General features: G+C 45.3%; 1 protein-coding gene across 1 annotated transcript in view; it reads right to left on the bottom strand.

The window, feature by feature from the left end:
• FA2H (fatty acid 2-hydroxylase) overlaps window positions 1-16394 on the bottom strand; it is a 71909-nt gene that overhangs the window by 8502 nt on the left and 47013 nt on the right. The window contains exons 3-5 of the mRNA XM_079988462.1: window positions 5239-5381; window positions 3049-3155; window positions 247-419 (exon numbers count right to left, since the gene is read on the bottom strand). Coding sequence (XP_079844588.1) covers window positions 247-419; window positions 3049-3155; window positions 5239-5381 — 423 coding nt within the window. The remainder of the gene's footprint in view (window positions 1-246; window positions 420-3048; window positions 3156-5238; window positions 5382-16394) is intronic.

Genomic DNA, 16394 nt, shown 5'->3' with positions numbered 1-16394 from the left:
TGCATTCCAAAAATATGACCTTGTAAAGGGACCCTCATCCATCTAGGGTAGCTTTCACCCAACCTGGTGCCCTCTGGCTGTTTCAGACTACAGCTCCCATCAGCCCCTATCAGAAAGGCTCCACAATGGTCATGCTGGCCAAGGGAACACGGTTATCCTGGCCAAGGCTGATGGGAGTTGCAGTCCAAATCAGTTTTGGGAAAGTTCTCCCCAAGAGGCTACTAGATCGTGTGGTGGCCCATTTACCTTATGATGCTGACCATGGAGCAGGAAATGCAGTGTGATCAGGTAGTAGTTGTTGGCCGGCGGACTCATGTGGAAGATGAAGCGATGGATGATATATTCGACTAAGGACCACACGCACATCCCCACAATGAAGAGCAACGGGAACCAGGTCTTCTGAACACGGATGGAATATGCTACACAGCAGGAAGACGAGAGGTCAGCAAGCCCTACAGTCTGGACCTCCTCATTCCTTGAGGAGGACTTGCTCTAAGGACATCAACACAGCACCCAACACAGCCCCATTCAGCCCAGCAGCTAGTTTCCAACACTGGCCAGTCCAGGGGTTGTCATTTCGATTTTTCTGTGCGCTGGGGATGCCACCCTCTCTAGTGGGTGCACTGTTCCCCCTACCCATCCAAAGTTGCTAGAGTGAAGATAGAGAGCAACCCCTCATTCTGAGCTGGCTTCGAATGTCATCAGGTAGCTGAATCTCATTGGCCACATTGCATGGTGATCCAAGTCAAATCAGAAAGAGGGCAAAGATCCCCCCCCCCCCAAAAAAAAGAAACCCAGTTATACAAATTGGTAACATCCTCAGCATGTTCCAAGAGCTTTGGGAGATACAGACCTCATCCTTTCACCCAACCTTTCCCTCTGAGAAAAATCTGAGGGTGGGAACACCCCACTCACCAGACCCCAGAGGATCCAGGTGGGAATAAGAATGTAAGAATTGAAGAAGAGCCTGCTGGATCAGACCAATGGCCCATCTAGTCCAGCATCCTGTTCTCCCAGGGGCTAAGCAGATGCCCCAGTGGGAAACCAGCAAGCAGGATTCAAGCACAAGAGCCCTCTCCCTTCCTGTGATTGGTATTCAGAAGCATCACTGCCTCTGTCCGTGGGGGCAGAGCAGAGTCATCATGACTAGTAGCCATTGACAGCCCTCTCCTCCCCTGTGAATTTGTCTAGTCTTCTTTTGTGGCCACCACTGTCCTCATGTGGGAGCGAGTTCCATAATTTACCTATGCGCCGCGTGTAGAGGTACTTTCTTTTATCTGTCCCGAATGTTGTTTTAACACTGTTCCAGCCTGCTGGCATTATTATTGGCTGGGTGTGATAGGAGCAGAAAATAGAAAGCTCCCCCGCTCCCCAAGGAGGAGCCTAGGCTGGCACAGAATGGCACCTCTGAGGGAAAAAGACAGCCAGCCAGTGGAGAACAAGGGGGCAGGCCATGCGCCTCAGACTGCAGGTGCCACAAGCTGGAGTCTGACTGAGTGAGATTCAGGCTTCTGGCTCAGCACAAGCCCTTCTCTGTGCAGGGCCCACTGTGGGTGGCGTGGAGGCGGAGGGAGCTACTCAGGACAATAGCTGCTTTCTCCATTCCTGACTCCTGATTATTGTTGCTGAAACCTGCCTGGAGGCTGCACTCCTTAAACCGCCAATATTTTGAGGTGGTGGCATGAGGTACAGCTTCTGATACAATCATTGTACAGTGGTACCTCGGGTTACAGACGCTTCAGGTTACATACGCTTCAGGTTACAAACTCTGCTAACCCAGGAATAGTACCTCAGGTTAAGAATTTTGCTTCAGGATGTGAACAGAAATCATGCGGCAGCAGTAGCAGGAGTCCCCATTAGCTAAAGTGGTGCTTCAGCTTAAGAACAGCTTCAGGTTAAGAACGGACCTCCGGAACAAATTAAGTACGTAACCAGAGGTACCACTGTGTTGCAATCCTCATGGAATAAATCAATTTGTGTGATGTTCCCCCACTTGCCTGGTGTCATAGCAGGGAGACTCCGAGCACACTATGTTCTGGGTGTCTTGCATTAAATCACATAGTCAGTAATTAGCCATGTGCGGCAGCGCCTGAGCATACTCAAGAGCGCCTTGGGAAAAGAAAAGGTACATGTGGTCACGAAGTTCCCTGCATGGTGCAAGGAAAGGAAGCTTCGGGACACATACAGAGGGTTGCACCCAATGTAACTCATACTCAGGAGCAGACCAGCTGAAATTAATAGACATGGCTGACTCAGGACCATGAAGTAGGCACTAGTTAGACAGAACCCAGAGTGGCTCCTTGCGGCTCACCTCCTTGTGGCTCACCACCCAGCCACAAGGAGGTATGCAGTCAAAGTTGCCTCCTTGGAGCAAAGCCTGAGTACACTTTAACTAGCTCAGCCTGTGCAGCCTGTGCTATTGGTACGGCAATAAACTTTCAGGACGTGTGTGCTGGGAGCACTGAAAGGGGGAAGTGTTGGATCAATCCTGGATTGATCCAACAGAAAGAAACTAATGTGCACCAGGCACAGAGGGCACCCCCTCCATGCGTACATATGGCAAAGATTTAGCAGCTGCTCATGGTGCCTGCACTGAGTGCAAATATGGGCCCCTGCAGTGATCCCCCCAAAAGGGCTTTCAAAAAAACCCAAAACAAAGTGCTTCAAAGGCTGAAGCATGTGTGCAGCCCATGAAAGGGGTATACGCTTATCTTCTCTCCATTCCCAACGACCAGAAGGCCTTTCCTCCATTTCCCCCCATTACACAGTTGCCCAGATGCACTGTCTTGCTGGCCCGCCAAGAATAAGGCTTCATGCTGCCTTTTCTCTCCATGGAAAACAGAGGGGTCGGGCTTAGGGCACAGGGCACAGGGCTCCCAGGCAGGATTGCTCCTCAGCTGACACAAACACAAACTGGCCCCACCAGTTGAAAGATGCCCCTTTTCCTAATGCCCCATTGCCCAGGTGCAGACCTGCCTCTCCCCACTCGGAGCTTTGTAGTGTCCTGAGAAGCTTGTTTAAAGAGGCTGATGGATTGAGCATAGGCACCTGTTGTGAAGGTAGAAAACAGCCAGGTTTCTCCCTTCGCAAGCGACGTGTAGCTATGCCAGCTGAGATAAAGCACCAGCGGAAGCCAGACGGCACAGACTGTGTACCTGGAAGGAAGAGGGGGGAAACTGGTTTAGGTTCATAACATCAGCTGTCTCCTGGCAGGCGAAGAAGAGCCTTTAGGAAGCCCTGCAAATTCTGGGAAAATCTAAGCTGGTGAGAGGGAGGAGGCAGGTGTATCTCTCCCAGCTGCAGGCCCCACAACCAATTGTCCCCCCAAAAAAAGAGAGAGAGAGAGAGAGCAGTAGCCATCAGCGGGTAACAACAACAACAACAACAACAACAACAACAACAACAATAATAATAATAATAATAATAATAATTTATTTATATCCTGCCCATCTGGCTGAGTTTCCCCAGCCACTCTGGGCGGCTTCCACTTGAGTGTTAAAAAGAATACTGTACAGCATTAAATATTAAAAATTTCATAAACTGTGTTCGCTAAGCCCTTATTTTATACAGTCTGTATATGATGCTTGTTAGTTCATGTGTGGTGTATTATGCCTAATAAAGGATATTTGATTTGATTTATTAAAAACTTCCCTAAGGGCTGCCTTCAGATGTCTTTTAAAGATAAGATAGCTGCTTCTTTCCTTCACATCTGAAGGGAGGGTGTTCCACAGGGCAGGCACCACTACCGAGAAGGCCCTCTGTCTGGTTCCCTGTAACCTCACTTCTCACAATGAGGGAACCGCCAGAAGGCCCTCGGCACTGGATCTCAATGTCCGGGCTGAACAATGGGGGTGGAGATGCTCCTTCAGGTATACTGGGCCGAGGCCGTTTAGGGCTTTAAACGTCAGCACCAACACTTTGAATTGTGCTTGGAAACGTACTGGGAGCCAATGCTGATCTCTCAGGACCGGTGTTATGTGGTCCTGGCGGCCACTCCCAGTCACCAGTCTAGCTGCCGCATTCCGGATTAATTGCAGTTTCCGGGTCACCTTCAAAGGTAGCCCCATGTAGAGTGCATTGCAGTAGTCCAAGTGGGAGATAACTAGAGCATGCACCATTCTGGCAAGACAGTCTGCAGGCAGGTAGGGTCTCAGCCTGCATACCAGGTGGAGTTGGTAGACAGCCACCCTGGACACAGAATTAACCTGTACCTCCATGGAAAGCTGTGAGTCCAAAATGATTCCCAGGCTGCGCACCTGGTCCTTCGGGGGCACAGTTACCCCATTCAGGACCAGGGAGTCCCCCACACCCGCCCGCCCCCTGTTATTAGGTTTTTGTTCTGTTTTATTCTGGTTTTAATGGATGCATTATTTATTTCTTGTAAGTTGCTTTGAGTTGCTTTTGTAAACAAACAAAAAAAGCAAGTAATAAGTCAGGGGTCAACAAACTTTTTCAGCAGGGGGCCAGTCCACTGTCCCTCGGACCTTGTGGGGGGCCAGACTATATTGGGGGGGATGAACAAATTCCTATGCCCCACAAATAACCCAGGGATGCATTTTAAATAAAAGGACACATTCTACTCATGTTAAAACATGCTGATTCCTGGACTGTCCGTGGGCCGGATTTAGAAGGCGATTGGCCCAGATCCGGCCCCCAGGCCTTAGTTTGCCTATCCATGGTTTAAATGATGATGATGCCCTCCTGATCCATATCAGGACTATGGTGAGGGCAAAGGACTAAATCTTCTCCATAACATGGTCTCAATCCAGATCACTCACTCACCCACAAATGGCTGCAGTCCCCCTCCCACCTGGCGAAAACTCTGCACACCATTTCTAGTTGGATGAATAATGTCTTCTCTAGTACCACTCCTAATTCCATATAACCAATTGTAGTGATGAATGAATGGTGCTTCCTTAGCTGGGGTGGATTATTTAGATTGGATTAGAGCAGAGCCAATGTGGTCCCCTATACATGTTACTGGGGACCCAGCCAGTGTGGCGAACAGCCAAGGATGATGGGTGTCATCGTCCAGCAATGTTTGGAGGGACCACTTTGGCTAACTTGACTGGTAGCAGTTCTGCCCCCTTCCAAACCAGTGAATTTGGCACCCCCCCCCTTTGAGGATTGCCCAGCGACAGCCAAAACGCAACATGACTCACACAACTTAACCCAATATTCTCCACCTGCCAGGACTGATTTGGACTCCCAGCTATCTGATGCACCCCAGAGCCTCACCATGCTGTTTTGGAGAGAGATTCAATGAAATCCGAGTGGAATAAGCGAATGGGACGATCCACTGGTTGATGCACCCATTCATCATACTTCTCTCCCAAGTGGCCCACTTGCCACAGCAAAGGTTTACGCCAGTCCACGAGCTCCTAGAGAACAGAAAGAGTGCAAAGAGTCAGAGGTTTCAGAAAGATCAAGCAGCCTTTTCACCTCCCCAGCTGGCTGGTCAGAGCCATGGGATTTCTCCTGAAGCACTCTCAGGTTTTAGCCATTTTGGGGGGGGGTTAAGCAACAGTCAGGGCTGTGGACACATTCTGTAATTCCAAAATTAATTAAGCAGAATAAGCAAAATGAGAAAAGGGCAGGAAAGAGACAATAGAACAATGGAAATATTGGGATTATAGGAAGTGCTTGTCTCAAAGCCCCTCTCCCTTGTCCATTAGAATGCATTGGCTAAATTAGTACAACACGCCCCCCCCCCCCCCAATAATAATTCAGTAGTTAATTTGCTCTCCAAACTGCAACAAGGAACATCTCCATCCCATTAGTTCGTAGTTAATGATCCTAAATCAACACTCTCATGGAACCAACACATGCATCGCTTTAAGGGCAGCTACCCGCTTCCCCCTCCATTTATTAACTTGCTATTGGTGTGGGTTCTATGGCAAAATGGTCACACTCACTTTCTGTAGGCTACTGGGGAATAGTTAGGAATTCTTTCACTCTTTAGATCAAGGTGTGTAGGTGCTGCGGAATTTGCTGCCTGCTTAAATTGTAATTAAGCTCCAGGGTATGCACATATTCATAACTCTAGCGAAACCTCTTGGTAGCATGTGTATAAATACACATGCGGGTTCAGACGCATACCTTGCAACAACTGCAACCCTGCATTGTCGAGGGTTGGATTACTAGATGATCCTTGGGTCTCTTCCAGTTCTACAATTCTATGAGTCTATGAAATGACTCAGAAGAACCAGCTAATATCTGGCTCTTCTTTGGGGAGTAATGGTCATAGTATTATCATTATTAGTGAGAGAGGAAAACATTCAATTCAGTACACATTCAAAACAAAATCTGTAAAATTCACACTTTCTAGAATAATATGCAAATCATAACACAGCTATTCCTTGAAATTCACGCTTATCCAAATTTTGCAATACATTTTTTTCCATTCACTGTTTTTTAAAGATGCACATATCATTGGAGGGTACTCATAAACATGCGCATATTACTGAAAAGAGTTTAGCAAAATGTATTAGGGGAAATCGCTTGCAAAAATGTGTACTGTACATCGAAAATGCATCGAAAAAGTGTTTATTAGGAGAAATTCACACTGAAATGCCAGGGAATTTTCATGAGGACTTAAACAAAAAAAACCCCAACGAATTGCTGCAAAATGTAATGAACAAAATATAAGTTAAAGAAGAAAAAAGAAAATGAAAGAACCAACATTAAATACTTCCACCCTTAAGGATTACCGGTATTTGTTCATCACTTTTTACAAAACCTCTTAAACTAAGCACCTTACAAAATCTTAAGATGCAAAAGTATCAAACTTATAAAAAAAAATCAATAAAACATAATACTAATAATGGTATTGCATAATGGTATTGCATACTCTCACACTGGCAGTGTGATATAAGAAATTATGATCCCAGTCACTAATGAATCTGTTGCTTTTGATAAGTTCTAACTAACGTCCCAGCTGCAGGATCTCAGGCTCAGAATGCAGGGGGTGATGCGTTCCTGCAAGAATCAATCATACCTTGCACCTGACTGTCATAAGCTCATTATGAAACTGATTTCAATGACATAACCTCTTAATTTTTAAAAATTAATTCCATTCTTTAAGCACAAGTAACAAGGTGAGTCAGGTTTAATTAAGGCAGAAATTTTCACTACATGAGCATCTGGAAAGCACAACCGGCCTCAGTTGCAGAGTATGCTGTATTTATGTAAAAGGAAATAAGCTGATTTGAGAGAATTCAATACCCATTTTTGTCCTTTCAGTCTATGACAGGGCTGGGCAACCTTCAGCCTTGGAGCCAATCTTGGCTCATGAGGCCATTTTTCAAACCCTGTCTACCTGCTAACCTACTGATGTTGTAAGTTTCATCAACTGATCACCAAGAGGGTGGGGCTCTGTTCTGCATTGGCTAATTTTCACTCATTTCTTCATTTTGCTGAGGCATGCAGCATTGAGAACACAAAGTGCTGGGGCGGGTGCAGATGGAAAGGTATCCCAGATCACAGGGATACCTCTGCTGAGAAAGATGCTTGGGGCTTAAACCTGTGGGAATGTCTGGGCAGGAGTTTTCGATGGGGAGGAGGACTGGTGGAAAGAGAGGCATCTGGCCCAGGGAGGGGCATATGGGATCGGGAGGCAGGACAAAGAACCTGGGGGGGGGGCTCTGACCTGGGGGAAGGGTTGTCAGAGGGACAGCCCAACTCAGTGTCATCTGATACCCCAGGCACAACATCCCAAGCAGGTCAAGGCTGCTCCACAGCCAACCTCTGCCAGCACGGGGGCCAACCCCTCAGGTGGTGCCAATGGGTTGCGTATTTGGCTGTTAACCAGAAGGTTGGTGGTTCAAGCCCACCCAGGGACAGCTGTGGGCAGGATTCCTGCATTGAGGCGGGTTTGGGCTAGATGACCCTTGGGGTCCCTTCCAACTTACACTTCTGGGATTCTGTGAGTGGAACGGAAGGAGAAACCTGACAATGATCCTGCCTCATGGTCTCCACCTCTGTCAGCAAGGCCTGGAGGGACTGCGCCAGTACTTGGCACAGCGTTCGCTCTGACCCTCAGGACTTTGACCACACCTTTGACGAAGGTGACTGTCCTGCTCTTCAAGTGAGGAGCCTGGTGTGTGTGTGTGTGTGTGTGTGTGTGTGAGAGAGAGAGAGAGAGAGAGAGAGAGAGAGAGAGAGAGAGCGAGAGAGCGAGAGCGTACTTGGGTCTTTGCTTCTGCCCAGTCCTCCCAAGTTCTGCCGTGCTTTCTGACTTTGTGAGCTGTAACCCTACTTATATTTGGGAGCTGTAGTGAATTTTGGAATACAGATTATTATCACAACAGCTGAGCCAAGAGTCTGAGTACCAAGCCAGGACAGAACATGAGCTCCATGTCAGGTGAAAGATTCCTAAATTGCAGGCCATTGGACTAGATGACCCTCATAGTCCCTTCCAACTCTACAATTCTGTGGAAAGAACCTCAATACAGCTGAGGACCAGCAGAAACGCACTGCAGTCCCAAGGCAGCCTTACAGGCACCAAGTCCATGGATGTCTCCCTCTCCCTCCCCGTAACCAGAGAGCCAGTGGTGGTATACAGGTTAAGAGTGTCAGGCTGGGATCTGGGAGACCAGGGTTCAAATCGCTGCTTGAATATGAAGCTCACTGGGTGACCTTGGGCCAGTCACTCCAACTCTCAGCCTGACCTACTTCACAGGGTGGTTGTGGGGTTAAAATGGAGAAAGGGAGAACCATGTTTGCCACCTTGAGCTCCTTGAAGGAAAGGTGAGATATAAATGTATTAAATGAATAGATAATCCCCTCCTAGCACATCCTCAGCCCTGTCTTGATCCACCAATGATTCCCCTTTGCACCTTGGATCTGAAGAGCAAAGGCGACAGCAGAGCAGGTGGAACATCATCCTCATCTCTCAGTCTAGACTTGCTATTTGGGGCAAGGGATTTTCCTTCCTCAGGCTTCCCACAGTGGGGTCCCATTCAGCTGCACTCTCCACACCCAGCAGGTTTGTTTTCCACAGCTGTAAAGTGGCACGATACTGCTGTAAATTTATTGTGTAGATGGGGACTTCTGTCCTGAGTGGATTGCTTCCACACAGCACAAACACAGCCCCATTCTTCAGCTGCTCTATTGCACCGGCTAAGCAGATCACAGGCCTATTCTGTACATTGTACAGGATCAACTTTCTACCAGGCTGGCAGGAGCGGGGTGGAGAACCACCTACAGAATCTCTGCATATAGGGTTGCCACCTTTGGTCGGGCAAAATACAGGACAGGTTGGGGGGGGGTTGGTGGGCTAAAAATTAATTTACCTGGTTCAGAAATTACTTCACAGCAATCCATTACAATGGCACACATGTCAAAACAAAATAAAAAAATTCCTTCCAGTAGCACCTTAAAGACCAACTAAGTTAGTTCTTGGTATGAGCTTTCGTGTGCATGGCAGACCAACACAGCTACCTATCTGTAAATGGCACACATGGTTGGCAGTGCCTTGTTCAATGAAAGAAATAACAAAATCACTACAATTGATAAGTTTAAGGAAAATACTAGATATCATGTGTACAGCTGGGCTTAATAATGCTAATTGGTTTGACCCCTGTCTGCTACCAGCCCTGCAGGAGCCCCCTTACCTGCCTTGATGGTGAAGGCCAGTCTCCGCTTCCAGGCCAATCCATTACTACTTTAATGGAGTAATGTGTATTTAAGCAAATGAATTCATCAAACTTAATCAAACATCGAAGTGCAATCAGCATCATCAGTGCATTTAAAAACATTGCCACATAAGAAACTATTACCCTTACATAACTCATTTTTATAAGTACAAATAGATTAATCCCACACATAAAAAGAGAAGTGCACCACAGGATTCCTTCTAATGTGCTCCTTCCTGTAATGCAAGCTTCTCCCTGCTCATTTCCAAGCCAATCCCCCTTGCTTCAACTCATAGGTGCCGGCTTACTGGGGCCCTTGGTGCCTGAGCACCCACAAAATTCCCCATGGGCTGGGCACTGTCATGGGGCCAAGCTGGCCCTCATGTTTCAACTCCAGCTGCCCTGCATAGCTGGCTTACCATCTCCCAATCCTTTATCACGCCTCCTATCTTTCCTCTCATGGTGCCTCGCAATCTGTTCACCTTCAGTTCTCTTTGCCAATCTCTGTACTAAAGGCTTGAGAGCAGGAATATTTGAAACCCAGCAATGCTTCTCTTGCATTTTCAAACTCTCCTTTCAATGCACAGAGATTGCCCCCTCACCACCTCAACCCCATTAATGCCCACTTACCACACTCCATAAGTTGCTCTGACACCCTCCTTGCCATACCAAACCTTCCAAGACAGCTGACAACTGAGTTACATACAGTGGTACCTCAGGATGTGAATGGGATCCGTCCCAGAGCCCCGTTCACATCCCGAACGGAACATAAGATGCAACAGCGCATCTGCACATGCGTGGGTCGCGTTTTGCCGCTTTTGTGCATGTGCGTGACGTCATTTTGACCGTCTGTGCATGCGTGAGCGGCGAAACCCAGAAGTAACACGCTCCATTACTTCCAGGTCGCTGTGGAGAGCAACCCGAAAGTGCTCAACCCAAAGCGTATTTATCCCGAGGTGTGAGTGTATTTCAAAAAACACAACAAGAAATTTCAATGTACTAAGATCACCCAGTGCGAGGGGGGGGGGAGAGAAAGGCCACCTAGAGCCCCACACCTACCCTCCAGTATCCTTCCCAGACACCAAAGCCCCCTTCCCCACCACTTTAACCTACTGCCCCTTCTTTGGGGGAACTTTCCATCCCCTCTCGCTCAACTCCCACTTAGTCCCCAGTTGTTCCCTCACCGCCTACTTTTAGCTCCCCCACAACTAGCGTCCCCCAACCACGTTTCACACTCCTCCCCCCCTGCTCTCCGTATTGCCCTGACCAACCTCAACCTACCAGCTGTCTCTGCTGTAGCAGCACAGACTGGACTGCAGGCATTGCCTACACCAGTGGTGGCCAAACTCTGTCCTCCAGCTCTTTTTGGACTCCTACCATCCCTAGCTAACAGGACCAGTGGCCAGGGATGATGGGAATTGTAGTCCCAGAACAGCTGGAGGACCAAGTTTGGCCACCACTGGCCTACACATTTTCAGGCCAGTCATTGAGTACTAGGCACTTGATGCGGTTTAAAGAAAAAGCAACAAGTAAAGCCAGGACTATGAACTTGCACACCCAAAATGCCCAATGCTATGCTACCCATGATGCAATGACAGAACAAGAGTTTTGAGTGCTATCCTATTGATATTAGGGCGTCCAATGTTTAGTCATCAGGAACTTCCCAAGAAGAATGAACAACTCCCAAAATCTCACATGGAAATCTAGCGAGAATTACCACGCTTCATTTGGTTGATAAAGAGGGTGTAAGGTGCCTGAGGTGAGGTGGAGACTTCCATGCCAAGCAGCATGACCTAAAACAAGACGTACTGAGAAATGTTCTTGCAGTCCTGCGATAATGCTCTTGCAGCAGGGACCAAGCCATGCCTCAGGCCTTGGAGAGATGCTGCAGATGTGTAATCATGGGTGTAGCCAGGATGCAGAACCTCAATTAGTTTTAAATTGATTTTTAATTGATCTGCCGCATAATTGAGGGGCAACTGCCCCCCTATCCCCGCCCATACGTGCAACACAGCCCCAGATACACAGCTCAAAGTGGTGTACATGGTTCCCCCCATCCTCATTTAATTTAATTCCCTCTCATTTAATAACATGAGGTACGTCAGGCTGAGAGTGAGTGATTGGCGCAAGGTCACTCAGTGTCATGGAATGACTGGATGCTGAGGAGTGTTGGGAGGCACCAGCCAAGGACACCCCCCTAGGGAAGCCCCAGGGGAAGAAGGCTCTGAGTGAGGGGATTGGTGGTGGGACAATGATGAGTGGCCAGAGGGAGAAGGCTGGGGAAGGAGGTGTTAGAAGCTGGAGGGGCAACAGGGTTCTGTGAGCAGAAAGGGTCTGTGGCAGAGTGCAGTTCAGACTCTGAGGCTGGAGCAGAGGCTGGAGAGGAGGGCGGTCAAGAGGCTGCTGAAGAATCCAGGGAGTCTCCCCCTCCTGTTGCAACCAGCTCCCCTTCCCCCCTTATCCAGGAACACACAGAGAAATGAAAGAGCAGAACAGAGATTAGCTGGGCGCAGTTTGAGTCTGCATGGGGAAAACCTGGGAAAAGAGGAGACTTAGAGAGGGATGGGAAAGCAGGGACCTTCAGTCCTCACAACTGCTTCATCAAGCCAAAACCTTTTAGGAAGAGTTGCTGAGACCACTAGGCCTGAACTGTGGTTTGTTTCCTTGAATAAAGATTTAACTTCACTGGCCTTGGGTGATTTGTTGTTTTTTCTTGCTGCCCTTCCTACGCCTGACTCAAGCCTTGACACCCAGTGAGCTTTGTGGCTGTGTTGGGACCTCAACATACCAACTACTGCACCACCCTGGAATAAGTCATTTTAAACGTAGCTGTCATTCTAGTTTGAAGAAGGTTGCCTTCTGAAGCTGCAATGGAATTCGGGGTGGCAACATTTCTGCCTAGAAAGCAGCCACATCACCTAACCCTGAGCTTGCTAACACCCCCTCTACCTGCTTCATAACAGTGTTTCCCTCAAAGTGCCTTTCTCAATCTGGGGAGATAAGGATCAGTTTCAGCCAGATTCCACCCATGCTGCAGGGACAGATAGTATGACAACTGGTGCAGACAAGAATCAAGCAGAAAACCTGTACATTTTTAAAAGGGAGGAGGATAATGCTATGAACCTGGGTTGGTTATCTTGACAGTCGCATCTTGAGAAGTCTGGCATTTTGGAGGAAGAACTAGATGCTTACAAGAGCTGAGAGGTTGCTACAAAAAGCATCACTCCATCTTGCTAATTATCCACCTCCTCCTGGGACTCAGATAAGTCATGACATTTCAAAGCCACATTCACCCCATGCATTTAAAAGCATTATGGTGTTACTTGAAACAGTCACGGCTTCCCCCAAAGAATTCTGGGAGCTGTAGTTTGTTAAGGGTCCTGATAGCTGTTAGGTGGCAACTGGTATCAGGATCAGCAGGAGGCTGACTAAATCCCCAGGAGGGAAGGGCAGAGGAAGAATTGGTCTGGCTATTGTTTTATTATTATTATTATTATTATTATTATTATTATTATTATTATTATTAACATTTGCATAATACACTTTATTCATAGATCTCAGGGTGGTTCACAACATAAAATTACAATATAAAAAACATAATAAAAATATGAACAAAATCAACACAATAATCCCCTTTCCCACAACACATTTAAAAGTGCATCAGATGTCAATCAGCCAAAGGCCTGGTTAAATAGGAACATTTTCGCCTGGCGCCTAAAGGTGTATAATGAAGGCATCCCTTAAGGATATGATGAATGAGATTTTAAAAACAGGGGAATTACCAGAAACATGGAAAGAGGCGTTTATAACATTAATTCCAAAACAAGATTCGGATATAACATTAGTTAAAAATTATAGGCCCATTTCATTATTAAATAATGATTACAAACTGTTTCCATATATCTTAGCCAATAGAATGAAAATAGTTTTGGAAGAATATATACATCAAGATCAAGCAGGATTTCTTCCAGGTAGACAAATGAAAGATAATATTAGGAATGATTTAAATATAATTGAATACCTGGAAGTCCAAAATGAAAAGCAAGTGGCATTGGTGTTTATAGATGCAGAAAAAGCATTTGATTATGTTTCTTGGGACTTTATGAAAAGGGTTCTTGAAGAAATGGAATTTGGAGAAAAATTCAATAAGGGAATCCTAGCTATATATTTAGAACAGAATGCAAAATTAATCATTGATCAGGTGATAACAAACCAATGTAAAATACAAAAATGAACTAGACAAGGATGTCCGTTATCACCACTTTTGTTCATTCTGGTCCTGGAGGTATTAGCAAGAAACATTAGAGTTGACAAAGAGGCAGCAGGGATAAGAATAAAGAAAAATGAGCATAAATTGAAATCTTTCACTGATGACTTGGTAATTATAGTAGAAGACCCAAAGAACTCTCTCCCTAGAAAAAAATCAAAAGTTTGGACAGGTGGCAGGATTCAAACAACAAAAGCAAAACTAAACTGTTAGTTAAAAACCTTAAAGAAAGAGAAAATGAGTTATCAGAATCTATAGACACAGAAACCCACAAAAAGGTAAAATATTAAGGAATATGGTTGACCTCAAAGAACATTAATATTTACAAAGATAATTATGAAAAAAATTGGAATGAAATAAAAAGGAATCTAGACATATGGAACAGGATGAATCTTTCCCTTTTTGGAAGAATTGCAGCAATCAAAATGAATGTATTACCAAAAATGTTATTCCTATTTCAGACAATACCAATAATAAGTAATCATGCCTGTTTCAAAAAATAGCAAAGATATATCTCAAAATTTATCTGGACTGGGAAAAGGCCAAGGATAAAACATAAAATACTTACAGACTTAAAAGAAAGAGGAGACTTTTCCCTTCCAGAATTTAAAATTTACTATGAAGCAGCATGCCTTACTTGGATTCAGGATTGGATAAAATTGGGGGGGAAGAGGCAATAGAGTTGGAAGGACATGATAACAGATTTGGCTGGCGTGCATAGCTGTGGTATGTGGTATGGAAAAGCTAAAGTACACAAAGGATTCCATAATCATATAAGAAAATCTTTAATAAAGGTATGGGAAAAATATAAAGAATTACTGGAACCCAAAACTCTGTGGTAGCTATCACCTATTGAAGCATTAGCAGTTAAAACATCAACAATGAAAGAAACATGGCTAACTTACAGAGAATTACTAACAGAACAAGGAAAGTTAAAATTGAAAGGCTATGATGAGATAAATGAAAATCTCCAGAGTTGGTTGCAACACCGACAACTAAATGAAATTTTCAAAGAAGATAATAAGAAACGATTTACTTACATGGTTTCAAAATTCCAAAAGGATATTATAGACAATAATTCAAAACTATTTTAAAAAGGTGTATAATATACTGTTGGAATGGGAAACCAAAGATGAGGAAGTCAAACCAGTAATGATTAAGTGGGCACAGGATGTAGGTCACAACATACAATTTGAGGACTGGATAAGGCTTTGGAAATGAATTTGAAATTTACCGATTATATATTGTTGAAGGAGAATTACATGAAAATGATGTAAAGGTGGTATATCACACCAGTAAAATTGGCAAAAATGTATAAAACAGAACAAAAGAACTGTTGGAGGTGTAAAGAAGGGGAAGGTACATTTTATCATATGTGGTGGGAGTGCAAGATTATTTTTTAAAAAATGGGAAATGATATACAATGAATTGAAAAGAATTTTGAAAATAACATTTGTTAAAAAACCAGAAGCTTTTTGGTTAGTTATTTTAGGACAAGAGCAGCTGAAAGAAAAACGGACATTATTTATGTATGCTACAACAGCAGCAAAAATTCTAATACCACAAAACTGGAAGACTGGAGAAGTACCATCTAAAGAACAATGGCAAGAAAAATTGATGAACTACTCAGAGTTAGCAAAGTTAACGGACAAACTGCGAGAAAAGGACAACAGGGACTTTGAAAAAGAATGGGAACCTTTTACAATATATTTGAAGAAACACAAAAAAATGGAATCATTGGCAGGATTTAAATAAACATTTACCATTTTACTTACATAAACAAGGAATATAACACTGTGATAACATATTATGGTATATACAGTAAACGGCAGAACGTATCATTTGATGTAATAAACCAGAAATGGAAGCTGAGGGAAGTCAACGGGGAGGGGGGTTGTGAAAAACTAATGTTGGATATTTGTTTTGAAAATGGAAAATCAATAAAATCTTTAACAACAACAACAAAATGAAGGCACTAGCCAAACCTCCCTGGTGACAGCCATCCACAAATGGGAAGCCACTGCAGAAAAATCCCATTCTTGTGTTGCCACCCTCTGGACCTCTCATGGAGGAGACCCGTGAAGAAGGGCCTTAGGGTCTGGGTAGGTTCATATGGAGAGAGGCAGTCCTTGAGGTATTAAGCTCCTGTCCTGAGGCATTTAAGGCTTTATAGGTCAAAAACAGTTAGACCAGGATTAGTCCTGCCCTGGTGAGCAGCCTGCCACCAAATTCTGCACTAGCTGGTTTCAGAACCATCTTCAGAGGCAGCCCTACATATAACACATTGCACTAATCTAACCTAGAGGTTACCAGAGCATAGACAACATAGGTTAGGCTATCCCTGTCCAGATAGGGGTGCAGCTGGGCCACCAGCCGAAGCTGGTGGAAGACACTCCATGCCACCAAGGCCACCTGAGCCTCAAGCGACAGCAAAGGATCCAGGAGTTTCCCCAAGCTATGTATCCGCTCCTTCAGAGGAAGTGTAGCCCCAT

The sequence above is a fragment of the Podarcis cretensis genome, assembly GCF_951804945.1.
Source record: "Podarcis cretensis genome assembly, chromosome: 8".
Taxonomy (NCBI): Eukaryota; Metazoa; Chordata; class Lepidosauria; order Squamata; family Lacertidae; genus Podarcis; species Podarcis cretensis.
This window is presented reverse-complemented; position numbering and strand designations above follow the sequence as displayed.